This window comes from Fulvia fulva, chromosome 8 (assembly GCF_020509005.1).
Source record: "Fulvia fulva chromosome 8, complete sequence".
NCBI lineage: Eukaryota > Fungi > Ascomycota > Dothideomycetes > Mycosphaerellales > Mycosphaerellaceae > Fulvia > Fulvia fulva.
Window position 1 is genome coordinate 3036371 of NC_063019.1, and position 26064 is coordinate 3062434.

The window sequence follows — 26064 nt, forward strand, 5'->3', positions numbered from 1 at the left end:
AGGCAGCACGTTGAAACGAAGTGAATTTACCGAGCGAGCATCAACAGTGACGGCTGATATTTTGAAAATCACCGGAAGCTGTAGGAACGATAATGTAGCACAAGATCGAAACAACCACATCTCACGCATCATTAAACCAACTATATCAGGTAACTTATATAATTTTAATTTTCCATCTCATCAAACATTACAAATTAACTCAAAGATCGACAGTATCGACAGTGTGTATGCCGACAGCAGGCAAGTGCTCGTCTGCACGAGTCCTTCCCACCAGTGACAGCATTCCCTCTACAAGTAGAAGAAAGCCACAAAAGCCGTCGCCAAAAGAGCCCACAGCGAATTGACCGCCACCATACCTGCGTCGCCAGTGTACACAGGCTTGGGAGGTGCCATTTGGCTCTTGCTTGGCGCTGGCTGCTGCGGTGGAGGTTGGTAAACAGGTGGTTGCGGCTCCTTCGGCGGCATCGAAGGTTGCTTCGGGGGTGCAACTGGTGGCTGCGAAGGTTGTTGTGGTGGAGAGTATGGTTGGGAAGGTTTTCTATTGTTAATGTTTTTGTTAGCACGGTTCTGACCGCGAGGACAATGGAAACAATAGCGAAGGCCGGGGCGCGTTGCTATGTGCTGAGGGTGGATAGTCAGGGGTTGGATAGACGGTATGAGATACTCACGGAGGTTGGCTCGGTGCCTGTGGAGGCACGTATGGCTGACTTGGCTTTGGAGCTGGCTTGGATGGTTGTTGAGGTGGCACGTATGGTTGACTTGGCTTAGGCTGACTTGGCTTAGGAGGAGGAGGAGGGATGTAAGCTGGCTGCGAAGGCTTTGGTGCAGGCCTGGTGTACGTTGGAGGCTGGTAGACAGGGACCGAGGGCTTTGGCTTGTCGTACACCGGCTTTGTCGTTGGTGGAACGTACACATTGGAGTTCTTGCTCTTCGTCTTGGTGATGATACGGGTAGTCTGCACAGTCGTGGTGACCGTAGTCTTCTTGGTCAAAGTCGTAGGCTTGTAGACCGGGACAGACTTGGGTGGTTGTGAAGGCTTTTGGTAGACTGGTGTGCTCTTCTGGTATGTTTGAGGGGGCTGCGATGGCTTTTGGTAGACTGGCGTGCTCTTCTTGTATGTTTGAGGGGGCTGCGAAGGCTTCTCGTACACGGGCTTAGAGCTGCTCTTCTTGTAGGTCTGAGGTGGTTGCGAAGGAGCCTGGTACGCCAGAGTGGACTTGGTCATCTTGTACGTCTGAGGTGGCTGCGATGGTGGTGGAGCCACATATGTGTTCTTCTTCATCTGCTCGGATGTGCTTGGCTTGCCGTATCCTGTCGACTTTGGTGGAGCGTAACCAGCTGGACCCTTTCCGGAAGGAGTGGCAGTCACGCCAGGAGCCTCGTACCGAAGGAAGTAGCACCCATCGACGAGCTGACAGATCTGACCTTCGGGGTACTGGTGGGCTGGGTTACAGCTGTATCGACCTTCGCTATCAGTGCTGCCAGCGGCCGGGCAGGATGACGATGGAGTGGAAGCGGAGTGAGTCGCTGATGCACTGACACCAGCAGCCTCGGAGCGGAGGAAGTAACATCCATCGACAAGCTGGCAGATTTGTCCCTCTGGATATTGATGTGCAGGGTTGCAGCTATATCGGCCTTCTTTATCAGTGCTGCCAGCCGACGGGCAAGATGGGACGGAAGATGGAGGAGCAGTCACACCAGGAGCCTCGTAGCGGAGGAAGTAGCACCCATCGATAAGCTGGCAGATCTGGCCTTCTGGGTATTGGTGAGCTGGATTGCAGCTATGTCGGCCTTGGCTATCAGTGGAGCCTGCTGCCGGGCATGGAGAAGGAGTGTTCGTCTGATATTGTCGCTTCTCATGCTGTCCAGAAGGTACACTGTACGATGGAGCCGGAGAATCACTGGGCGGGACGTAGCCAGAGGAGGTCTGTGGGTCCTCGTAAGCGGCAGACGAAGGTGGAGCGTACGAGGCAGATGGTCCCGCCGACACAACGGGTTCCTCAGAAGGCGATGGCTCTGATGCTGAGGAGGAGCTCGACTCGCTTACTGACTGAGGGCCGACATCCATGACTGTCTGCGTAGAGCTGGGGGCAGTGACCGTCTCCATCTGAGCGGAAGCTGACGAGGACCTGCTCGAAGTTGCAACGCTCGAAGTCGCAGGCACAGCGACAACGACGAAAATCGGTGTACCAGTGACTGTCGAGGTGCCCAAGACAGATGCCTTGCTCGAAGCGGCGGGCAGGCCAGGCAGGGTAGGAGTCACAGCAGACCGTGCATTGGTTGCTGCTGCCGGCAATAATATGACCACAGAATGAGTCCCGACCAGGGAGACAACCTGGCCACCCACGGTCGCCACGCTGCCAGTGACAGTCGTGCGAACCACAGTGGCGGCAGGAATGATCGCTGCACCTGTCAAAGTTCGAGCAACACCGCTCACGACGGCGACGACATTGGTGCCGACCATGGTGCCTGTCACAGTGACGGCGTTCGTTGCTACCGCAACTGGAGGAGCCGATAGGGCTCCAGCGATGGAGGTCCCAACCGGAAGACCGGCGACAAGCTGCGCAGCGCTGGACTGGGTCACTGTTCGAGTCAAGCTGGATGGCAAGACGACCACGGAAGGGGCCCCGGCCGCGGTAACGGTGAGGGTGGATGCCGTGCTGAGAGGCCGCACAAGCACAACCGGAACAGAGCTCGTGGCTGCAGGCTGAACAGCCACAGCCGGAGTGGACCTGCTGGATGCAGTGCCGACAGCCTGAGCTACCACAGCCGTGGTGGTCGAAGTGGCACCTGGCAGGGCATCCGGTTCTTCACGCTTGCCGAGAGCAGCGGTCTTTGGACGGACGCCGCTCACAATCTGGGTGACGTAGAATGTCTCGTACTCTGGCTGAGGCTGGACTGTGACTTGGACGACAGGGAAGACCGTAATGGTTCCTTGAGTGGTGACTGTGGTAGCTACAGTGACGGGCACCGGTGGCATAACCACGACCTGCGGTGTGGGAGTGGGTGTCTCGAGGACAGTGATGACAGACTTGGCTGATGTTTCCACGAAGCGCTGGATAGTGACTGTAACGGTCTGAACAGCCTGCGGCTTCGCCCCGTAGATGGTGCGGGTGTGCAAGATGGTCTCTGTAGAGATAGGGACTAGGCATTGTCAGTCACTGGCCGCATCGATGGCGTGCATTATTCTTACCGACAGTCGCGTAGGTCTCATAATCCGTCGACATTTCCCAGTAGTGCGTCGTTTTGTCCGAAAACACAGGTTCTGGTTTAGGAGTCTTGGTCTTCTTCTTCTTGTTGTCCGCTGGGACAGCAGAGACCAGAGGCAGAACAGCGAGGGCCGCAGCCCAGAGAGTATTGACCTTCATGGCGGGAGCGAGTGAACCACCAGGTTCAGATGTGTAGAGAAGGATGCAGAAGCAGATTGTGCGGCGTCGAAATGGTTTGTGCTCGAAGGAGATGGAGCTGTTTGCAGCGGCTCTATTAATCTATGATGCCATGCGGTGAGGAGACGTAGTGGTGTGAAGCAGAACATTCTCGTTGAGGCTGATATCGTGGTTCAAGAGCCAATGTCAAAAAGCTAACCAAGCTGTCGGTGCATATCAGTACAGCAGCATCTCGACTGCTGGTGGCGTTCTGCTCATCCGTGTGGAGATCCTTGGATATTGTCGATCATGCCATTCTTCTCTCGGTCGTAGATGGTCCATCATGCCTGGTATGTTGGCAGAATTCGCAGATGTCATGATGGTGGTCGATAAACGGGGAGGATGTTGTTCATTGTGTCATCCAACGAGCGTTGGCTCAATCATGCTGAGTGCTACCCTCGGTCTGGTAATCGGGTCTACACTCCGCACGTGTCCGCTGGTTCATCACTTCAGCATTGTCCACATAGGAAGCTGCGCTGCGATGAGACGACATGAACTTCTCTTGTGCGGCCGTCTAGGAGCTGTATTGCTGGGCGGGCCTGTGGAAACACTGTCGGACAGAATAAGGTGTGGGTGTCGATGCCCGCAACCACAACATCCTCACTATTGCTCGCCCAGACAGATGCAGGTTTCGTGGAAAGAAACTCGTATCACGGCATTGTCAGCTGGGAGTCTGTTCCCATGAGCCTGAAATGCAGTCGTGCTTTTTGAACGTTCAAGTCTGATCAAAACTTGGTGCAAGGACGCGTGTCGTGCGTGGTGCATTTCGTGCTTTATAGGTCCCATCTGTGCTTGAGGCGGCAGTAGAACTCTTGTACTCGGCCATGACGATGTTCGGAAAGGTGAGGCACGTTGTGGAGGCGAGACGTGATGGTGAGATGTGATGAGTTCTTGTGAATGATGTGAAAGTTGAGATGTTTCGAGCTGGAGTCCGAGTCGCGTTCTGCGGTTGTCCCGCAAGATGCCGATGTTTCCCCGCTGTTTACTTTGGCGAACTCGATTTGCGGCAGAACTTAGAACCCATCAAGCACTCACAGCACAACTCCCCTTACAAACACGACAGCGCATTATGCCCAGTATGGACTACCACCCACGTCAAAGCATGGCTCCGCGCGGCTCGCAGATGGGCAGCCAGCAGAAGAAGCCAAAGGAGCCCGATGAGGATGCATTCATGACGTTGGTATGCGACAACAAGGACTGTTGATCTGGTACTATACTGACCGAGTGTATGCATAGCCCGACAAGGAGATCGCAGGATGTATCAGCGACATTGGAATCAACTTCGCCATCGACGACCTCCGCAAGCCAAACCCGCAGCAGATCCAGAAAGTGTTCGAATGGTTCGCCGAACTGCTCACCAACACGACGCGTGAGATTGTCGCGCCGGCCATGCGCGCAGCAGCAGAGGATATGTGTGGCGACGACGCAGACCGCATCTTCACGGCAGACACGCGCGAGCTGATGGGCTTCTACATCACAATGCGCAAGTTGCTGCTGGAGTGCGGCATCAAGGACTTCAGCTTCAGCGATCTGTACCGCCCGACGCATCCTCGCCTCGTCAAGATCTTCAGCTACATCATCAACTTCATCCGGTTTCGCGAGTCGCAGACAAACGTCATCGACAAGTACTACAACTCGAGCGAGCAGACCAAGAACACCATCGAGCAGCTGTACCATGAGAATCAGGAGCGCGAGGATCACCTGCGCGAGATGGAGCAGAACCGCAAGAATGTCGAACACGCGATCAAGCAGAAGGAGCAGCGCAACCAAGAGCTCAAGACGCGATTGCTGGAGCTGAAGAAGTCGCAAGAGCGTGTAACGGAGAAGCTCGAGCGGGTCAAGGGTGAACAGTCACGCCTGAAGACAATGCTGGAAGACAAGACCACGCAAGTCATCAACACCCGCTCCGAAGCCAACAAGCTCCGTCCATACACCGAGCAGTCACCTCAAGCCCTCGAACAATCCCTCCGCGACCTCTCCTCCAACCTCAATCAGGACAAGACCAGCATCGAGCACCTCGACCGCCGCTCTCGCGCGCTGCAAACCTCCCACGACACTTTCACCCTCCTCCTCACCGACCTCAACTCCCTCACCGCCCTCCTCTCCTCTTTACAGCAAGACCTTCAAAAGGAAGAATCCGAAGCCCACACCTCACTGCGAAACCGCGAAGCTCTAACGGAGAAAGTCAACAACGTCCGTGAAGTGGAGCGCCAAGAAAAAATGCTCCGGAAACAGCTGCAGCAATGGCAAGACCGCACGGAGAAGCTGCGGAAGGACGCGGAGACTCGCGCGGGGAATGCCAAAGTCAAGATGGAGGGATTGCGGGCTACGCATAAGAGTCTTGCGCAGGAGAGGCGGGAGAGGGGCGAGGAGGTGGAGAAGAGGAGGGTGAGGATCGAGCAGACGGAGAAGAAGGTAAGCATTAAAGTTTTGTTGAGGTTTGTGATACCGTGATGATGGAACTGTGCTAACAGTGTTTGCGTCTTGCAGATGGCGGATCTCAAGGAACAGATTGAACATGAGGTGCAGGGTGCGAGGGAGGAGTATATGAAAATGGAGAGTCATATCAGGCTTTACATTACGGAGATGGAGGGCAGTATTTGAAACAGATGCGAAGTTGGAGACGACGTGATGATGATACCCGTACGCACGAAATTTGCTTGTACTCGAGACATTACGATGCTTCTTCTGTTCAGTTGGCTGTACCAGTCTGTTCATCCATCCCCCTAACCAGCAAAGCACATCTCCAGATGGGTTTGCTACGCCGCTCGACTTTTCCGCCCCGTCACCGTCAACAACAGCGTCATAGCTCCACTCGCCGCAATACTCGCAAGCAAAATCGCAATCATCACCCAATTGCTCCCAACATACACAGGACTCCTCTCCGCATCCTCCGGCCAGCCTGAGAACAGGGCGTAATTCGTCACCACACTCCCCAAATTCCCCAGTCCCGACACCAACGCGCACGCCGCCGCCACGCCGATCTCTCCATGCCTTGGCTGAAAAATCTCTGCTGTCCAGGTCATAGTGATGGGGACGGTAGGTCCTAACCCAAAGCCCACGATCAAGAGGCCTACGTACCGTCCCCATTTGGCTGAGGTCGAGTCGCCTGCGTAGGGAGAGATGAGGAGCCCGGCGATTTGGAGGGCTGTGGGGATGCTGAACCATAGTGCGCGATGTCTGTGGAAGTGGTCGCTGATGGGCGTGATGCAGAGGATTCCGATCAAGTCGCAGATCCAAATGGGGGCGTAAAGGAGGCTCAGCTCGACGCCGCTGAAGGAAGGGTTAACGGCTTTGAGGATTACGGTACCGTAGCTTTGGACGCCGTTTCCGACTCCCACGACGCCGAAGTACATGATGAGCAAGGGCCAGAAGCGCCAGTCGATGAGGACGTTCCAGAGATCACGCAAGTTCCAGTCGGAGTTGTGGTAGGCTGATTTTAGGTCTTTGTAATGGAGGATTGCGTCGTCTCCGGTTAGGGCGGGGTTGGGGGTGGGTAGGAATTTGTTTGTCCAGCTGCGCTTTGGCGACTCGCCGGGTATGAGTGGTCGGTCTGGTAGCCACCAGATGAGGCTGAAGCCTACGAGTAAGGTAACTAGCCCCCACAGTAGGAACATCCACTGGAATGCGATAAGGCCTCCGTCACCGTCCATTTTCTGGAAACCGGCGCTGACGAGCCCTACCACCGCCGCTGAGACCTGGGATGCGGTGAAGTACCACCCGACTCGTTTTGCCATGCGGTGTGGTGGGTAGAATAGTGTTAAGAAGAGACTCATGCCCGGCCACATTCCTGCTTCCACCGCGCCTAGGAGCAGGCGGAGGACATAGTAGCCAGCGGCATTGCGCATCCCGACCATGGCAGTGCCGATGATTCCCACGCTGATCACAATCCGGGCTAACCACACGGAAGGTGAGAGTTTGCTCATCGCCAGATTACTAGGAACTTCGAGCACGACGTAAGTCACGTAGAACAACGCCAGACCTGTCGAGACCTGATGAGGAGTGATGTCGAGGTACGTCCCTAGATCATGGCCGGAAGACGTATTCATCGTCTGAGCCAGGCCGACATTGGAGCGGACGGCGGAGCAGAGAAAGTAGAGAAGCCAGAAGGGAGGTATGATCCTCATATCCAGCTTTCGATAGATCTGCCGCATCCGTATTGCGTCTGGCCTGGTATCGTCGTCGTTGCCGTTGCAATGTTCGGCATCTTGTGAGTTGGTTTCGGCTTCTTTGAAGTGGTCATCTTGGGTTGAGGCGCGATGGCTCGTCTGGGCATGGTCCAGATCTGCCATCTTGCTTCAATGGAAGCTTGCGGCCAGCTGTGATGTTATTGTTTGAAGCCATGATGACTGTTGGTGTGGCACGATTTTCATCGTCACTGCAAAACTGCAGGTGACATTTGATGGCGGCGGCAAGGAGTTGACGGGACGGGCCATCAAGATCTGATTGTGGCTCTCCGGTATCGGGTCTTTGGAGTCGCTCGGTTGTCCTTACCTTCCTGTGAGACAGCAAGAACAAACATCGACAGTCATGTCAAGCGTCATGGCATTGCTACGTGCTTTCACGACCTCCAAGACGAGAATATGCACGGCGCGGACTCCTGGCAGTGTGCTATGCCGCGGTAACAAGACAACTTCGAGTTTGCCTCTACATGCTCAGCCAATCCTTCGAAGATCCGAAGGATGCTACGCCGCAGAACTGTACCGATCATGTATGATTCAAATCCGATTGACCGTCAGAGCCTCTGTGGGCCTCTTGACGGCACCAGGAACGCAAGACGTGAAGTCCGCCCCTCGAGGCAACGCAGTACTGTTCTGGCCAACGGTTTCTGGACCCGGATCGCACCAACATGGGAGACACATCAGCTGCCGGTCCTCGGCCTCTGCGTGGCCTTGCCTGTCAAGAGTGCCACAGGAGAAAGATCAAGTGTAACAGGACCTTTCCATGCGAACGATGCACTCGGATGAAGCTGAAATGCGTACCGAATTCTCGCAGGCCTCGCGCCAAGAATGGCGCAGCAGACAAAGAACTTCGTCAACGCATCGCAAAGTTGGAGGCTCTGGTAGGAGCACTTCCGGAGTCCGATATCTCGAAGAAAGCAGATCTTGAAGCAGCTACACAGTCTCCTTCAGGCACACTAGAGGCTCCATCGACAACACCCGCTAAAGCTACTGGTCTGATCGCCAGCGACTTTTGGGCCTCTCTTTCTTTGGAAGTGAAAGCTCTAGCCGATGTCTTTGATGACGAAGATCGCGCCAGTGATCAAGAACAAGACGACCAGAGCCCGAGTCGTACACTCTCAGTTTCTAGTCCTTCAAAATCCGTTACATCAGGCTTCGACCCGATACTATGCCTTGCTGCGACTTCGACAGAGCACTTGTCCGATCTACAGACTCTGGACAGCACGATGGTAGTTCACCTGTTCAACAACTACCTGCAGTATGTTGAGCCGCTGTACAAGATCTTCCATGTTCCAACACTTCGAGCCTTGGTCGTCGAAGGCAAATCGTATCTTGGCCGAAGTGCCAATGCGTCTTGCAACATGGCTTTAAGAGCGTCGATACTATTTGCTGGCATAAACTCAATGAAGGATCACGAGTGTCTAAGTATCTACGGGAAGTCCTTGGATCAACTTGTGTCACATTTCAAGCGCTTGGTGGACACAGCATTATTCAAAGCTGATCCACTGACCACTACTGATATGGCAACAGTGCAGGCGCTGACATTATATGCCGTATGTCCCCCACTTATACACCGAATAATATATCACTGACCCTCGCATACAGGTGACCATCCGCATCATCGACCCAAGTCGACGCGCATGGTCGATTATTGGGACTCTGATTCGTATTGCACGTGCCATGGAGATCTACCGAGACTCGCCAGGGGATTCTGCTTTCCTCACACAAATTCGGCGACGTCTCTGGTCTAATATAGTCTCTCTTGATGCGTACTGCTCGTTTGATCGTGGTTCAATACCTGCCTTGCCGACGGAGTCCTTCTCACAGCCGATGCCGGCGAATTGCAACGACGAAGACTTCGACGAGGACTCTTTGACAGTCACAGATCGCGAGGGCCAGATCACAGGGATGACTCTGGCTTTGGTCGCGCGGACAGGCTACGAAGCATCATTTCGCATGGCACTACCAGGATTCAGTTGGGAGCAAAGGCTGGAAATCGCTCGCGACACTCACGCGACAATCACTGAGAAATATTCACAATACTGCGATCCGACAATCCCTGCGCACGAAGCAGTCTTGCGTGTAGCAATCGTGATGAATCACAGTATGATTCTGCATGCCGTCAGACCTATCAATGTCCGCGACGCTGGATCACCACCAAAGTTCGACTCTCCCTGGGTCATGGAGCTCGCTCTGAACCTTTTACGACCCGCTGCGGAGCTTTGGGTGAATCACGAAGGTGGCTATCGTACGGCTCCTTGGGTCCCTTGGCACTCTATGGCCGTCATTCTCGCAGGCCTTTGCTCGATTCGAGACACACCAATGACCAATGAAGCCTGGAACGTCATCAGCGTAAGCATGGATCGGTACTGTCACGATGTGGCAGATGGAAGGCAGGGCATGCTGTGGAAAGCACTGGAGAAGCTGCATAAGAAGGCTACCGCATTCCAGAATGCTTCTCTTCCTGTCGGCACGGGTCTACAAGCTCAGGTTCTTCCTCAGCTGGAAATACCACAAACAGCGGCATGGGATGCTAACCTGATACCGATCCTCAATGCGGATGTGTCTGGCCTGACTGATGTCGCCATGATGGAGTTTGATCCCAATCTTGGTGGCAACATGTGCGAGTCGGTGCCAGTAGCTGACGATTGGCTAGACTGGGAAGCATTGATGAGGGATCTGGACGATATGAAAGCTGGACAAATGCTGTGATGCCTAGCTCGGGTATCAACCAGGGTAGTACCTTGCCGCAAACTGCTGACAAATGACATGAAGCGTGCCGTGTCGAAGACATGATGATGTTACCTTAGTTGCTGAAGCTTACAACGAGAAAGGCACTTCAACGATCGCGGGCTCGTGGCCGAGCAGTACATTCGCGATGCTGATCGGCGATAATGACATGCGAGCGTGACTACAGTACAACCCCTGTCAAAGTATGCCAACAATAGCAGGCCTGCATGACACGCGAGACGCTTTCATAACCATGAACGTACATGGATGAACAGGGCGTCTTGGCGAAGTTTACCGTCTACCTCGAGTCATTCGTCAGCATAAGTGACAACGTATTCGAATCGGCAACAACTATAGCACGATTTGTACCTATGTGGCACCGCATCGCTATCTGATCACTGGACCTCAGCCCGTTTCTATACGGTGCTCGACAAAAGCCCGGCGTGGAGAGAAACGTGGCGCATGGAAGGCTGGCGATCAAAAGCTCAGCGGTGTACTCAAGAGCTTCAACACACGCATGGCTGCACTATCATGGAAACCGTCGATGACACCCGGTGTGGCACACCATACTCAATATCGCAATGGCTCCATGTCCCCGCTCCTCTGGACTGGCGTGACAGTGACTCTTCGCTTAGTCTTGCACCGCATGACGCTCAGCACAAGGATAACTAAATTCAGCACACTAGTCGCCACATTCGCAACACCTGAGTAGAACGAACTCGTCTAGAACAAAAGTCAACCAGGAGAGCTCATGTAACATCACAAGGAGGACTCACCTGCACACCGCAATACTTCTCAAAGTCGACACTAGTCAAAACATCCTGAAACTCCTGCGCAGACGTACTGCATGTCCACCCCCAAAGATTCCTAAACTTCCCATCAACCGGCTCCTTCCCATATCGATATATCCCAGCTGAGACAGCCCAAACAACCACGTTCACCCCGAATATGAACCACGTCCAGCCAGATTCGTACACTGCCGCCTTGTTCCCACCTCGAAACCCGCCTCGCAAGTATGCGCCCAGCACGACAAGGTTCAGAAGTAACGATACTGCGGACACGGCGGCATACATGTACGTGTACCATGCGATCGTGTCGTGGGCCCAGGCTGTGCGAGTTTGCCCCTCGACGGTGAAGTAAATGTCTTTTGTACGGAGAAATTTGATGAGAGTTTGGAGAAGTGGGGCGAGAGTCGTTGCGGACAGAATCGTGGCGAGGAGGCGGGAGACGAGTTTGAGGATACGAATGCTGCGCTTGAGGTGGAAGTCTTCGAGGGCGGCTTGTGAGAATGATGGATCTTGCTTTGTCGTGTTGGAAGGCGGGACGGGGTCGTAGCTGTTGGCGCTGAGGCCGGAGTGTAGGGAGGTCTCACTGGATAGAGGCATCGGTTTAAGAGAGATGTTGTCTTGGGAGTAGGGCGCCATCATTGTGCTGGATCGCGATCGAAGGAACGTTCATTTTCCTCTAGGGAACGGGACGGGAGCTCTATATGAACCTGATATCGCCACATCCTGGTTGGGTATGTGGTACAGCACTGATCGGACAGCACGGTACCTGCATTGTGGCTGCTTCAAGCCCGAGCATTCATCACCATACAGTTCAAGCACAATACGAAAGGCTGGAACATCGCCTTATCACTGTTCAGAACTTCGTATGTGTGGATGAAGTACATAAGCGAGCTTCGAGGCGCCCTTGATGCAGTGTAACAACACCACATACTAAACTTGGTATAGCTGACTGCGTCTACTGCTATTCTCGTACTGGAGGCCGACTTCTTAGCACACAAAGCGAGTGTTAAGATGACTAATGGATTTATCATCCGGCGTGTGCATATAGTGTGAAAGAGCTGCCACGTCGCAGGCCGTCGCCATATTTCAATGGTCTTCCTGCGCCTTCTGACTTTCTTGTGCTACAAAGATCTGTAGACATGGCAGTGCGATGGCAGGAAGCTCTCGATGTGCACATGTGAGCTCAGCTTCACGTGAAGCACAGGAACGGTTTCCATGCTCTGAGAAGCCAGTCCATGCGTAGCCTTTCAAGTCACGGCTACGACGAATTCAACCATTTGACTAAGGAGATTGAAGAGGCACGGGGAAACCACCTTAGTGATTTCATTCGCACAAAGAAGTCTAGAGTCGACCAAGGAACTGCTTATGCATTGAGCTCTCGTCTTGCATAACACGACGACGAACTGGCACATGTGACCAGGACCGTAGACAGGGCACGGGTCAACGCTGTTGATGGCACGGGCTCGCACAGGGAGCTCGATGCTTGGCTCGCATCCCGTGCCTGTGCGACTTGGCGCAGACGGCTACCTCGCTGGACCCGTGCTCGGCGGTGCCCTATGATCGTCATCCATGAGCTGCATCATGGGCGTGGACCGGTAATCTCTTCGCCGCTGTAGGGCAGTACGATCACGATCTCCCCCTGGCATAGAGATCTCCGTGATCCTTCGTGTTCCGCCTTCGGGGACTCGGGCGGGAATGATTGCCGCAGCGTGATGATGTCCCAGAGTCGTCGAATGACCGCATGCCTCGTTCTACTCTCATGGCAATGGACGTCAAGGCGCTGTACATCACATGGTCGTAAAGCAAGGTGTTGCTCCATCATTCGCGCATGAGCTTTACGATTGCTTATCAGCTTCTAGCATCTGCTGCGTAAGTGCAACGAGAACGATCGTCCCCTTAATCCGCCGACAGGCGCCGCAGCTCAATAAAAGTACTCATGTCGCAACTTTTACCCCCGATTGATGACTGTCTTTCCTCTGCTTGTTGTCGAAGCCGTCCCAGCCTTCCAATGCCCTGTCGCACTCTTCCTTCCATTGAGGAATCCCGCCAATGTACAACAGGAATTCGTTGCGCTTTCCTGGTACGTTAGATCCGGTATACCATGACTTGGTCTTGGAGAGCAGAGTGCTGTTGGCCAATTTGGCTACGGTCTGTCTCCAAGCCTCTTCCTTCTCAAGCTTTGGCTCAAGAGCCACTATCTTCTCCTCACGCTGTCGGCAGAGCGTTTGTACGATCCATTCGCTCTGAATCTCAATGAAGGGTGGGCCGTTCGTTAGCGATGTAGGAGCTGATGAGGTCAGTGATATGTTAGAGTGGTACAGAGAGGACCATTGAGCGTACCTTGTGGACCATAAGCCATGAACCTGGCAACTGTTAGCATGTTGTGCTCCTGAACTTCTTGTCGAAGAGCGTGCTTACATATTGGGAAATCCGTTTACGACCATGCCAAGATGCGTCTGTATGCCGTCTTTCCATTTTTCATCAAGGTCCAGTCCATCTCTACCCTTGATGTTCATGGCTCGTAGACCCCCTGTGACAGCATCGTAGCCGGTGCAGAGCGCTACCACATCGAATTCTCGCACTTGGCCGTCTTCTGTCACAATACCAGATTCACTGAACTCTAGGATTGGTGTGTTCGTAAGTTCCACATTCGGTCGGTCGCACATCTCGAAGTAGTCCTAAGAGCCGAACCTGTTAATTGTCGCGCTCACAACAACTCTCTTTCTATGACTATGACTTCACGTACCTGCTCAAGAGACGGCCTCTTCGTCAGTATCCAGTACGGCGGCTCACGAGGAGCGAGTATGTCTGCTTTGACCGGATCTATAATCCTTGCTCGTGTCTTCTTGCACCAGAAATCATACGCGGCGCGATTAGCTTTGGTATCGAACACCGTGTCGATGAAGCCACCTTGCGACCTGGAAGCGTTAGAAAGCAGTCGAGTTGGTAATCGATGCACGGAAGCACTGACCAATTGAAGCCACCACGTTTCCATGTATCCTCCCATATTGCCTGTCGTTCCTCATCCGAAACATCAAAAGTCTTCTTGCCTGTGTTGGACACTGGCAGTCCTATTCGTGTTGTACGGCATGCCTAAAACAATCGATCAGCATTTCTCACATGGTCACCAATCCACGGCCTGTATCGCTTCCTCATAGTATCCGTTACGCACCTGGAACAGATATGGAATATGCGCCTTTGTGGTGTAGATTTCCTCTTCGTGGATCGGGCGCTGTCGCATGGGCAGAGCATAATTGGGAGTCTTGGAGTACTGAACCACTCTGGATGCTATCTTTGCGCTTTCTTGCATGATTTGTACACCAGTGCTGCCCGCACCAATGATGGCCACCCGCTTGCCAGCTATGTCGATTCCAGTCTCAGGCCAGTCTGAGGAGTGCACCATTGTGCCCTGAAAACTCTCCAGGTTCCTGATGTTTGGTACATATGGCTTTGAACTTGTGCCTATTGCGGATACGAACCAAGTGCACCGGTACTGTGGCTGTCCTTCTCCAGTTGAGATCAGCCATGTCGCGCTCTCGTCCGACCATTGTGCACCAGTCACTTTGGTGTTGTACGACACATCGCGAGACAGGTCCCATACTTGATCAACATGATCAAAATAGCCTCGCAGTTCCTGGTTCGAGCTGAAGCGTTCCGTCCACGTCCATGTCGACCATATAGCAGGATCAGAATATCCGTAGTAGGGAAGCTCTGAGTCAACTCTCGCTCCTGGGTAATGAGTCCAGGCCCACACGCCGCCGAGTCGTGAGTTGGCTTCCAGAAGAAGGACAGAGAATCCTTGTTCTCTAAGGAGTTTCAAAAGACAGCAACCTGAGAAGCCTCCTCCCACCACAATCACATCGTAGTCAGGAACGTTCGAAGGCACTGACATGATCGCTTTGCTTGACTGATACCCGGGGCTTTCCTACACGTTCGCATTGATGTCGTCTTTGGCCTGCATAGGTGAATCGTATCAACACGACGTAGATCATGGGGATTGTCTTCACTGGCAGACCTGACCAGGTACCGGGGACTGTTTACCGGGACGCCGAGTCGAATCCTTCGGTGCGCATGGTGTTGACGTGCGTCCCGTCGAGATCCTTTGCTTGTAACAATACTGGTCGTCAGTTTTCTTGGAACTGTGAAGCACTGAAGACAACAGTAGACTGTGCAACATGACGGCCACCAAGGTTCAGAATGGCGATAAACCGGCGCATGCTGTGAATACCTCCTCTCCATGGCTGCAACCACCGCCTCAACCAGCGACAGGCTTGGGAGAATATCGCTTACTCGCACCAAAAGCTGCAGTATGGGTCAGTCCTTTACAGCTTGGAGGCATGGCATTTGGCGATACGTGGACGCATATTGCTGGCAAGACGACGAAGGAGGACGTTTTCAAGCTGCTCGACGCGTATGTGGAGGCAGGAGGAAACTTTTTGGATACGTAAGCATTCACTTCTTGGCTGCGCTGACTAGCGGCCCGAACCCCTTGTGCCGAAAACAGACTAAATCTTCACGCCCAGAGCAAACGTCTATCAGAATGAACAATCCGAAACGTGGATCGGAGAATGGCTTCAACTTCGCGGCACCCGGAACCGCATGGTGATATCGACCAAGTATTCCGCTCCATACACCAAGGACCGAGATGAGCCTGGTGCTCGCATCAGCTATCTGGGCAATGGCAAACGATCACTGCATCTTTCCGTCCGCGACAGTCTCCAAAGATTGAAGTGCGACTGGATTGACATACTCTACGTACACTGGTGGGACTACTCTACATCGATTGAAGAGGTCGTTGACAGTGTGCATGCCCTCGTTCAGTCTGGTAAGGTTCTGTATCTGGGCGTGAGCAACACTCCAGCGTGGATTGTGAGTGCGGCAAATACGTACGCCAGAGATCATGGCAAGACGCAGTTCTCGGTCTACCAGGGACAATGGAACCTCATGGGTATGTTCGAAGTCCAATGCAGTGCTACAGAGACTGCAGCTAATACTCCTTATCAGCTCGTGACATGGAAAGAGAGATTCTGCCCATGTGCCGACAGTTTGGCATGGCTGTAGTACCATACGATGCCATGGCAGGTGGCAGAGTCCGAAGCAAGAAGCAATTGGACAATGGGGACCACCAAGCGACAGGCAAAGAGATGTCTGAGCACGAGAGGAAGGTCTCTGAGGCACTTTGCGAGGTGGCAAAGGAGCACAACATCGAGTCTCCGACTGCGATAGCTCTCGCATGGTACGTTTAATGCTCATCTGCGCGCACATCAGCGACTAGCTGCTAACTCAAGCAGGCTCTTGCACAAGCAACCTTATGTTTTCCCCCTTATTGGCACACGGAACATACATCACATGCTCGACAATGCTCAAGCACTACAAGTCAAATTGACTGCAGACCAGATGCAGTACATCGAGAGCTTCGCCGCTTTCGAGCCTGGGTATCCTGCTGGCGCATTTGGTCCCGATCCTCACATTGACGGCAGTGCTGCGATCATGACAAAGAGTGCGGCCCATACCAAGTGGGTGAAGTTCGCTGGAGCAATCGGTAATGCATAGCTTTCCCAAGGATCTGATATCTCTATGCGCTGTTTGTGGCAAGGTGTATCTTTACGTACGGCGTTGCTTGCAGACCTGAGGCGTCATCTACAGGCGTATGGCGTACTGTACTCGAAGGACGGGTGAAAAGATCACTTTTGACATTTATCCACTACCATCATCGCCAAGTACAAGATCTCTTAGAAACACTCCATCACCGCGTGGGAAACGAAATCTCGAAGACTCCGGGAAGACTTGCAGCTACTTTCAGGCCTTGCCAGGCCGTTGATCGATAGTATGCGTGATGCAGCGGTGGGTCGCTCATCGGGTTGAGCCGGCACCGAACTAAGACTACGTGCCCTGTCGGGATGAAGCTCACGTGAAAGCTGGGCCTCGCCGGTGAAGCCTCAGGCACGCCGGTGAACGCTTCGGCAACAGCTTCACCGGGATCACGGGGTTTGGCGAGAAAGCAGAGCATCGTAATCGCACCCTAGCTGAACGGGAACCGCAAAGACAAGCCTTTCGCGCGGCAGTGAGCTCAGTCAGGCGCTGATGCATACGCCGGTGCTTGTAACATGTTGGTCTTTGGGAGCGCAGAAGGGTCGAACACGTTCTCGAGTACACACGAGCAGGGCGCCAAGGGACGTCGATAACGACCGGTCAATAGTGTGTACATGACTGTGAAGATCGAAAGACACCGGACTATACGAGCTTCGTGAGCCTCCAATCTGCGGCGTCCATCTCTCGGCTGAGTGTCCTTGCGTGATGACAGTAAGCAACAGCTCAGAGCTTATGCCTTCCATTCCTAGTTTTGGACTGCCGGCGTAGCCTCTGTACGCCTTGTCTTGGATCACCTGCAGGGTCTCTCATGCACACATGAGGCCACTGACGTCCAAGTTTGAGCAGCTGAGAATCCAGAGCGACCCAAAATTGTCGATTACTGCCTTGGAGGGAATGGCTAGCGCGAGAGAGATGCCCGTATATATGACATCCTGATGGAGCACAGATAGTAGTCTGAATATGTTGGCACTATGACCAGGTCTGCCTCGGAATGGCTGCGGCCAAATGATCCTACGCTGATCTTGAATCCCCGTAGTGTGCTGCACACGCTTCGGGTGGGGTAGCTGACTGATGACAAGCTGACGCAAAAGCCACATGGCGACATAGTAGATCTCTGGGGCCAGAATTGGCATCGTCGTTTGACAGTTGCATTAGCTGGGTAGCTAAGAGGTATGTAGCGCGAATCGCAACATTTCCACCAATGCAGCCGGTGTGGTCGATATAAGGTTTTGGACCCTAGATCTTCCGGTGATCAGATCCTTGCACTGGGAAGCCCTCATGCACGTGGCCGCTGCATGGCGTTTGCTGGAACCATCTCCTCCCGAACGTGGTTTTCAGTTGCCCTTGCAACGTGGCACAGAGGTCTGCATGGTTACATGGCACCACATCATCCAGCGATCAGACCGGTTTGAGCAGGTATCGACATTACCTAGACACGAGGGCATGGACGGCATGGATGTGAAATGACCAACATACTGGAGAGTTCTGGAATGCATCTTACACCATTTGTTGTTCTAAGTGGGTCATGAAATGCGAAGGCGACGAGCCCAGACACTGCTGCAATACATCCCGCCACTCCCTTCCGCCCACAGATCAAGCTCCTGCCGAGCGCCAACAATCACCTTGACAGTTGCCCGGCTTCCCAACACGTCGACCTTGCCCTCTGTCTGAGGCGAAAAGGATCGCTCCGACCGGGTAATATGGGAAACCGACTCCATCCTTCGCAAACTCAAAAACATCCCCTTCGGATCACAGCAAAGTGCACACTAAGCTGAGACTGCACAAAGCCACAATAACTCAAGCAATACAGCCTTGCTAATTCGTTCTTTTCCAAGTCGTCGTTCCAAATCATGCTGCTGCTGTTGTGTATGCTCGCGTCGGCCGTAGGGCTTGTGACTCTTGGCCGACAGGGATTAGGGCTACAATGACAGGGGTGGCCTTTCGGGAGAAGATCTCAGTCGGCAGACCATCACTGTGGCACCGCGGCAAATTGTGTACTGATTTGTGATGTTCTGGTATATGGTACTCTGGGCTTCACGGTGGACTTCGTTAGGTAATATGGTCATGTAACCATGGTGTCGATGAACTCCTCAGCCATGCTTGAAGCTCTCTGCCCTCTCCACGATCTGGGTCAAGGAACCCTGGATGGTGGTTAGATGAAGATCTAGTAAGCTTGGAACCAGTGGTGTTGATGGTATTGCCATGCCTGATGGAGTGCTAGAAAGTGGCGGTGATCCGGATCGCGCTTGATTCGTGAGGCCGACAAGCTTCTCGATTGTAGGCTGCACATGTTGGCGAATCTGTGACAAGACCACTTGTGCCCGTACAACACACTGTGCTTGTTCATCGAGCTGATAGCCTCCCATGTATATCGGTCCGGTGGACACCTGGCTAAGAAGTGCACCCTGTGAACCGCTTGACGGGCCCATGATGGCAGAGTACCATGCAATGGCCTTCGATAGTGCAAGGTATACAGCGATCATGACATCTTGCTCCTTAGCGCAAGGACATTCTAGGATTTTAGTCAATTGTCCCAAGGCTTGCGAATTGCTTTCCAAAATGGCGTCGGCGTCACGCAGTGCGCTAGCTTGTCTCCAGGCGGTTGCAGATTCGGCGGCCGTTAGGCAACGGATGTTTGCTACTAGCATGTCTGCGACAACCTGCAACGCCACAGCAGCACAGTCTCGATGTGCCAGGTGAAGCTTTGTTCGTTCTGAGTCGGCTTGAGAGGCGTAGCCAGAGTCGGCTTGAGATGCGAAGCCTGAGCTGGAAGAGCTGGAGGTCGTCGACGTTGTTGTTGTGCGTGCCATAGTGGCAGGGGGTGCGAGGCCAGCAGGTGGACCAGTGTTGCTGTTATCGAAAAGGGCGACGTCCTCCATATTCGAGGTAGTGTCCATAGGCTGTCCAGCCACATCGATCATCCAACTGTCCTCCCAAGGCATGATCGTGCATTCGTCGAAGAAGCCAGGGCTAGAGGGTACATTCCAGTTGAAGTCATCTCGAAATACACTGGGTGGCTCTGAAGGGGCGAACCCGGTGTCGAAGGAGAAACTGCGAGCATGGGGACGGGTTTCTGGTGTTTGGGCTAGTGGAAATAACCCTCCAGGGTGATGATGGTCGACAGGGCCAGATGGCTGGCGCTGGCCAGTGCGACGAGACATACTGTACTCGCAGTCGATGCCTCTGGAAGCACATCGGGAGCATCGGGGACGCTCCTTCCCACATCGGATCTTCAGCGAGCTGCAAGCATTGCAAGACTCCCGGACCTTTTGTTGTTTGCCGACGTGAGTAGTCTCGTCCGAAGTGTCTGCCATGGCTGATCTGCTGAATGTGAGAGATAAAAGCCTCGTCGTTATTGTAAAGGTAGCAAGATTCAAAGGCAGGGAGAGCTCATATGTCTAGGTAATAAGTCAAAGGCACACGCACTCGATCGTCGATGACTTGCTGTATCACAGCAGAACGGTGTAGCTGTGTGTACGATCAATGGGTGTCGCATCGTCGATGGGTGTGGTGGAATCTAGCAGGACCCGGTTGCTGTGCAAGGCAAAGATTGAGAATGGCCCGAACCAACACCTGTTGGTTGCGGTGGTTTGAGATGAGTACTAGCAAGTCTTACCCTCTCGTGTCGGCAAATAGCACCCGCGCAGCAAGTCTTCTCAGCACCGGTATGTAGCGGCTGTATCCAAAGGCCCCTCAGTGACTAGTCCCCCAACGGCTTCCCTGGCTCTGTAATGAGGTCTAGGTGAGTCTCATCGTCCAATGGTTGGTCTCTTCTTCAGTCGTGTCGTGAGGCGAAGCTCAGTTCGGAGATATTCGTTTGGCTTGCTTCGGCAGGAGTATTGCGCTGCACATGGCTGATATGGCGCTAAGGATCCCTGTTGGTTGCCAGAGATACATGATCCTGTGCTGCTGCGCTTTACAAGGCATGATGAGCACGATGAGTCCACGGACCAGCTTCATCAAGCTTAGTGATCTGCTTTTACAAGCACGTGGGGGCGATCTTCACTCGCCACATGGGCAGTGTTCGGCTGACTCCGGCAACGTGTATCTGGCCACGCTCATCATCGGCGAGCGAATCTCTTTTCCAACTTCGATATTTATTGCTTGATCACTTCAGTGAGCAGGCGTTGGATCCAGTGCATGGTGCGTGGCCACCGCGGCCAGGCGTCGACGTCTCGCTACACCACTATCAGATATCGCAGGCTAGGGGGTACGATGATGACACCATCGGTTGCTACCAAGCCTCGAAGTCCTTGAAGCAATAGGCTATCTTCTTCGTGGCTGGCGAGAATTGCTGTATGCAGTATAGCTCGATTGTCGCAGGAGTGAAGCTCCCAAGGACCAACATCATTACTCAAGTCTTGGCTTGCTTGCGTGTTCCACGACTGGATGCTTAGCGATATGCTCAACAAAGACTCGGTAGACTCTCAGCTGTGCAACAAGTCAGATCGGTATTCGTCTTCGGGGAGGATTTTTCAGGACTACCTGCACTGGACCTAGCTCGGTGATCCTCCATGAAGCTTCACACGTCGCCAAGCATCTCCAACACGCCGAGTGCCAAGCCGGATCGGGCAAGTGCTGCGGGAACAGCAGCTGAGGTACATACCTAGGCAACAGCACGGTGCGCTTTCAGAGAGCGCCACTTTTTGTTCTCAGGCATCTTCGGCGACCATCGCGCCATCGTGACTGGAGGCATACGATCCCAACATCCGGCCTAATCAGGTCTCTTGAATGCAGTTGCTTGTTGAATGCTTGGTGAAGACGATGATTGTGTTACCGAGAATGTGAATGACTACCAGTGTTGTTGGAATGGAGGCGTCTGCGAAACAATAGGCGTTCTGCATTAGCAGCCATGTCCAGCATACTCAACTCATTGTTTAGCACTGTTTCGAGCCTGCAGCCATTCCTGACCTTCCCTCGACCCGGATCCGACGAGCCAGACCAAAGCCAGGTCCAGCAGGGTGGCCGTCATGTCGTGCTTGTGGGTCCCAGTGAGCCCTTTTGCCAAAGGATAGCTGAGCATCTCCTACCAGATCACCAAGGTCGGTCGACTCAATTGTTGACGTCTCATGATATTGATCTCATCTTCATCTCCAGTCGTCCAGGTGCTAAGCTCTATCTCGGCGGCCAGTGAAGTGTTGCATCGCATACAGGACGATAGGTCGAGCCCATGTGAGTGGTGCCGAACAGAAACGCTGATGCTTCGAGAGTTGTGGGTGTTGACCCTTGGCAGCTCCCGACGACAAACTCAACGCCACGCCCAGGCATGTAGTGCTTGGTAAAGGGTTCAGAGAACAGCAGATGGAGAAGATGCGCGAGGATCTTGGCGGAGATGATCCTCGCTTCTCTTGGTACTGGTAAGTTATCGATGGAGTTGAGGGTGTCTGGTCCAGCTAAGCATAAGTAGGACGCCCACCGAGAGTGGCGAACGTCCACCTTTGCCAAGAACGTTAGCAGAAGATGAGCTGAATGTGTTCGCACAAAAGATTGCAGCACACATAGCAGAGGTTATAGACGACGTAGTGGCAAAGGGCGAGGAAGGAAGTGGGCAGATATACGCACTCTGAGTAGAGATGCAGAGTTGGCAGCTTCAAATCATCGATTCTAGATGGACAACAAGTTTCTCTTACATGGCGCCTAGAAGTCAGACTCAGAGAAACGCTGTCGCTCTGAAGAGATGATTCGTCACTGGTAGCAGTCGCGGTGAAAAGATAACTGCATTGAGGCGATGTGGATGCACTTTGATCGCTGATTGCATCCTTTGGCTGGGAGTGCGGACTTTTCTGAGTCCGCTGCCGGAGCGGAACTTTTTAATGCGCACCATGTCTGAATGTACAAATGTGCAAGTGTTTCGATCTTTCAACTTACTGTTACCTCGGTTGTACGAGGTGATCGGTTCTCTTGGTTGTGTCGGGGAGTTCGTGACCAGAGTCGTGCCGGGAAACGAATCTCACCGGACCATGCCACCGAATCGAGTAGCCTTACGGCTATCAATGTCAGCAGGTCCGGTGCTCGATGCCGTATAAGTCCCCCTTGTCTTCTTCAGTCTTGATGGAATTGGTCCTTCACCAGTAACACATATCTGGAACCATGACCAAGACCAATCAAGGCCGCTTGTTGGCGTACAACATCTATATCACGCGAAAAGCGTCCATGGATCAGGAGAGCCACCACCGCCATCTTACTGAAGTCAACACCCCAATCATCAAGCCACTTCTGGAGAAGTATGGAGCAGTGTCATACAGCGTGGTGAGCATCAAAGCCCTAGAGACCTTGGGCTGTCCACAAGCTGACGACTGGACGAGGTTCATCATGACTCAACAGTCGATCGTGACTTGGATGTCTTGCTTGGTTGGTGGGACGCAATCCAGTAACGAGTTCTCAGCTGACTGTGTGGTGATAGCTGGAATGCCAGTCGAAAAGCGGCCTGATGTCCTTCTGCCCTACGATACTGTCGTCTCCATCGTAGTGCCTAACGTCGATTGCATCAATCGCATGAGGTCTGATCCAGACTTCCTGAGCAAATACATGCCCGACCATGACAACTTTGCGGACTTGTCGCGCAGTCGGTACGTAGTTCTTTCTCAGGAACCGACTGACCGACTACAAAGACTGAAATCGCTGTAGGACCTCGCTCGGTTGGGTCGAAGCTTTCTCCTTCCAGGAGTAAGCGTATGGCTCGTGTACCGCACACCGCTCGTTTTGTTGGCCTTGCAATATGATCGTAGACAGCTGATGCATTTGGCGATTTTGGATGTGATTGAACTTCAAGTGTCATGCGAGGCGCTCAGCGAAGGACCTCAAAAGCAGGACCTCTGAACATTAAATGCGAACAATGCATCGCAACTATTTGTGGCGGCTTCTCCCCTGTAAAGAGTCTCTCAGCGCACGGTGCAGCCTACAGTAGCTTGCAGCGTGCAGTAACTCTGGGGATGTGGAAAGATAAGGCTGATGCGTGTAATCGATCGATAGGATTGAACGCCAAACTCCACGTGCCATTACCGACAGCCAGTGAAGATGCCGGCAGAAACGCTGCATAATAGTCATAAGATCGCTGTAACACTGAACTCCTCGGGAAAGCTTTCCCTACCCCCAGCTGTGTCATCATGCTCGGAATCTTCCTGCCCATCACTTCTCAAGCCCGTGGCAGCTTAAAGCCGCCAGGAACCTGCTTCTGGAAGACCTGATTTGGATCATAGATCTTGCTTGTCTCGCGAAGGTCTTTCAGCGTGCCTTTGCTTCGCATATCGAACGGGTTCTGCCAAGCTTCGGCATACGTTGGTTGGATATAGCTTCGGTAGACACCCCACTCCTTCGCCTTCTTGTTTGTATTCTTGAACAGCTTTTGTACGGCAGCTTGAATGTCGGGGTAATGCTTGCCCTCGTTGCGATCTACAGACAGCGCCCAATGGATGAAGACGACATTGCCCTGGGTCTGAATGGGGCCAAGCGAGTCGACAGCACCGTACCGCTCGGACTGCAGTGTGGGCATGGGCTGATGATTCATGGCAAGCTGGAATCTGTCAAGTTGCTTGAATGGTTGCATGGCCTTGTCTGCCATCTGGAAGAACTCCTCCATGAATTCCGCATCAGGTGCAAAGCTGATGGTGGCGTACATCCAACGCTTGGGGTAGGCAAGAACTTGTGCATACTCCGCCGCATAGCTCGAGACTGGGGCAACGCGTAGGGTATTCGGCGGGGCCCCAGGGGCTGGCGGCGTCTGCGATAGACTTGTAAATGCCTTGAAGACCTCTGGGTTCTCGACTGGCGGGTCGCTCTTGGTATAGTGGAGGTTGCTGGCTGCCATCCAAGATTGGGAAATGTTCAGGAACACCAGCGAGGCGATGTACTGTGAATATGGATCGTATGGATGGGCATGCGCCAAGTCTTTCAGTCCTTGAAAAAGATGACCTCGCTGGTCGACGGTGTGAAAGGTTTGACCACCCCAGAAAGGCCCTTGCTCGAAAGTCTTCAGCTTAAGTGCGGTGACAATACCAAAGTTGCTGATACCGCCACGCAGTGCTTTCCAGAGTCGAGGGTGCTCGTTGGCATTCGCGTTGACAATCTCGCCAGTCGCAAGTACGACCTCGAAATTCTCAACGATATCGCAAATGAATCCATACCTCGGAGAAAAGTAAGATACACCACATGAAGTCGCTGCACCGCCAACACCGGGACCTGCAACTTTGGTGCCCAGTGTGCTGCGATTGTGAACTTCGAGTGTCTCGTAGACCTGGTCCCATGTCATGCTGGGCGAGACCGTGATTGTCTCGAGATCATCCGACAAGCCTTCTGATGGCATGTGGACAAGATCGACTACGATTCCATTTTCGATGTTGGCCGCGCCGAATGGAGTGTGACCGGCTCCTCGAATGGCAAACTGACATTTGTCGCCTTCCCATATTGTGGCTCCCAGTGTGAGTGTTTTCACGGCTGTTGATACCTCCACTGCCGAAGTCGGACGCACAATACAGCTGGGGTGTATCTCTTGAGTTCTCACACTGAAGAATGAGTTGAGCGAACGCGAGTACGCATTGTCTTGCGGGAACACGACAGCATCGCGGCCAAGGCTCTTGGAGAGCGCCTCACACTGTGAGATTATCAGCCCTCTGCGCTGCGGGCAAGCTCGCCTAGCACTTACGCAGGATGAGGAGCTGGCAACAGCCTCCCATGAGCCGTATAGTCCTTGGTTACCCGCAAACGATGTTGCACGTGGCAGACTCAAAATCCATTGCTGAAAGTTGATTGTTGGCAACATGATGGCTGCTACAGTGGGGTAGGTCTGCGTTGCTGAATTCTCGCCAGCGACGATCAACAGTTGTCTTTGGAATTGCCATGTTGTTAAAAGTGCAACCTCGTAGCGTGCGCGCAACGTGGCCGGCGATCCAGCTGTGCAGATCAGTTGAAGGATTCACGACTCGGTAAAAGCGTTCCCGAATGAGGACTGCCATGCCATTGAGCTTTGGCGATTACCAACACCCGAGCCCTGCAGCAGCCAGCCGCAGCTATTCGAGCTGTGGGATGGGTGGGGGTCCTCCATTCAAGCCTCAGGGTTCGCGGCAAGCTTCTGCAAGCAGTGCCACTGGTATATTCCATCCTCCAGAGCTTCTGACTGTACATTTCCCGAGGGCTGTGCCGCGCGCAGATCACCAACGAGGATGCCCTGCTCCTACAGAGCGGCGACTGCAGCTGCGGGAAGCTTCTGCCACGAAACATTAAAACAATCCTGACCGTCACCCTGCTCGATTGGCGAACGCCGTACAGATCTCATCGCCCAAACATGGAGCCCACACCGCAGACCACAGAGACCGGCAAGATTCGTGAGGCATGCAACGCCTGTGCTGCACA

General features: G+C 53.4%; 11 protein-coding genes across 11 annotated transcripts; 5 read left to right on the plus strand and 6 right to left on the minus strand.

Annotated features, from left to right (window-relative positions):
• Positions 1–288: 288 nt before the first annotated feature.
• On the minus strand, positions 289–3368 carry CLAFUR5_11395 (Vacuole-localized protein 4; the record flags this gene model as incomplete). The annotated part of the gene is made up of 3 exons (XM_047910543.1): positions 289–538; positions 669–3144; positions 3194–3368. The coding sequence occupies 3 exons, from the start codon at positions 3366–3368 to the stop codon at positions 289–291; spliced, it is 2901 nt and encodes a 966-aa protein (XP_047764869.1).
• Positions 3369–4494: 1126 nt separating this feature from the next.
• CLAFUR5_11396 (putative kinetochore protein nuf2) lies at positions 4495–6029 on the plus strand (the record flags this gene model as incomplete). The annotated part of the gene is made up of 3 exons (XM_047910544.1): positions 4495–4605; positions 4662–5840; positions 5916–6029. The coding sequence occupies 3 exons, from the start codon at positions 4495–4497 to the stop codon at positions 6027–6029; spliced, it is 1404 nt and encodes a 467-aa protein (XP_047764870.1).
• A 155-nt stretch (positions 6030–6184) lies between these two features.
• Positions 6185–7717, minus strand: CLAFUR5_11397 (Vitamin H transporter 1; the record flags this gene model as incomplete). Its single annotated transcript, XM_047910545.1, has 1 exon — positions 6185–7717. One exon carries the CDS (start codon positions 7715–7717, stop codon positions 6185–6187), a length of 1533 nt encoding a protein of 510 aa, XP_047764871.1.
• A 557-nt stretch (positions 7718–8274) lies between these two features.
• Positions 8275–10318, plus strand: CLAFUR5_11398 (C6 finger domain transcription factor adaR; the record flags this gene model as incomplete). The annotated part of the gene is made up of 2 exons (XM_047910546.1): positions 8275–9159; positions 9212–10318. The coding sequence occupies 2 exons, from the start codon at positions 8275–8277 to the stop codon at positions 10316–10318; spliced, it is 1992 nt and encodes a 663-aa protein (XP_047764862.1).
• A 588-nt stretch (positions 10319–10906) lies between these two features.
• On the minus strand, positions 10907–11763 carry CLAFUR5_11399 (uncharacterized protein; the record flags this gene model as incomplete). Its single annotated transcript, XM_047910547.1, has 2 exons — positions 10907–11059; positions 11113–11763. 2 exons carry the CDS (start codon positions 11761–11763, stop codon positions 10907–10909), a joined length of 804 nt encoding a protein of 267 aa, XP_047764863.1.
• Positions 11764–13058: 1295 nt separating this feature from the next.
• Positions 13059–15016, minus strand: CLAFUR5_11400 (Baeyer-Villiger monooxygenase; the record flags this gene model as incomplete). The annotated part of the gene is made up of 6 exons (XM_047910548.1): positions 13059–13411; positions 13465–13487; positions 13543–13802; positions 13871–14042; positions 14096–14217; positions 14297–15016. The coding sequence occupies 6 exons, from the start codon at positions 15014–15016 to the stop codon at positions 13059–13061; spliced, it is 1650 nt and encodes a 549-aa protein (XP_047765392.1).
• A 283-nt stretch (positions 15017–15299) lies between these two features.
• Positions 15300–16677, plus strand: CLAFUR5_11401 (Putative aryl-alcohol dehydrogenase AAD14; the record flags this gene model as incomplete). Its single annotated transcript, XM_047910549.1, has 4 exons — positions 15300–15568; positions 15648–16072; positions 16129–16360; positions 16416–16677. The coding sequence occupies 4 exons, from the start codon at positions 15300–15302 to the stop codon at positions 16675–16677; spliced, it is 1188 nt and encodes a 395-aa protein (XP_047765678.1).
• Positions 16678–18806: 2129 nt separating this feature from the next.
• Positions 18807–20030, minus strand: CLAFUR5_11402 (Cercosporin biosynthesis regulatory protein CTB8; the record flags this gene model as incomplete). Its single annotated transcript, XM_047910550.1, has 1 exon — positions 18807–20030. The coding sequence occupies one exon, from the start codon at positions 20028–20030 to the stop codon at positions 18807–18809; it is 1224 nt and encodes a 407-aa protein (XP_047765394.1).
• Positions 20031–21568: 1538 nt separating this feature from the next.
• CLAFUR5_11403 (uncharacterized protein) lies at positions 21569–22283 on the plus strand (the record flags this gene model as incomplete). Its single annotated transcript, XM_047910551.1, has 4 exons — positions 21569–21758; positions 21814–21888; positions 21950–22073; positions 22124–22283. 4 exons carry the CDS (start codon positions 21569–21571, stop codon positions 22281–22283), a joined length of 549 nt encoding a protein of 182 aa, XP_047765395.1.
• A 523-nt stretch (positions 22284–22806) lies between these two features.
• CLAFUR5_11404 (Dehydratase CTB10) lies at positions 22807–23386 on the plus strand (the record flags this gene model as incomplete). Its single annotated transcript, XM_047910552.1, has 2 exons — positions 22807–23285; positions 23344–23386. The coding sequence occupies 2 exons, from the start codon at positions 22807–22809 to the stop codon at positions 23384–23386; spliced, it is 522 nt and encodes a 173-aa protein (XP_047765396.1).
• A 465-nt stretch (positions 23387–23851) lies between these two features.
• CLAFUR5_11405 (FAD-dependent monooxygenase CTB5) lies at positions 23852–25474 on the minus strand (the record flags this gene model as incomplete). Its single annotated transcript, XM_047910553.1, has 2 exons — positions 23852–25306; positions 25358–25474. 2 exons carry the CDS (start codon positions 25472–25474, stop codon positions 23852–23854), a joined length of 1572 nt encoding a protein of 523 aa, XP_047765397.1.
• Positions 25475–26064: the final 590 nt, after the last annotated feature.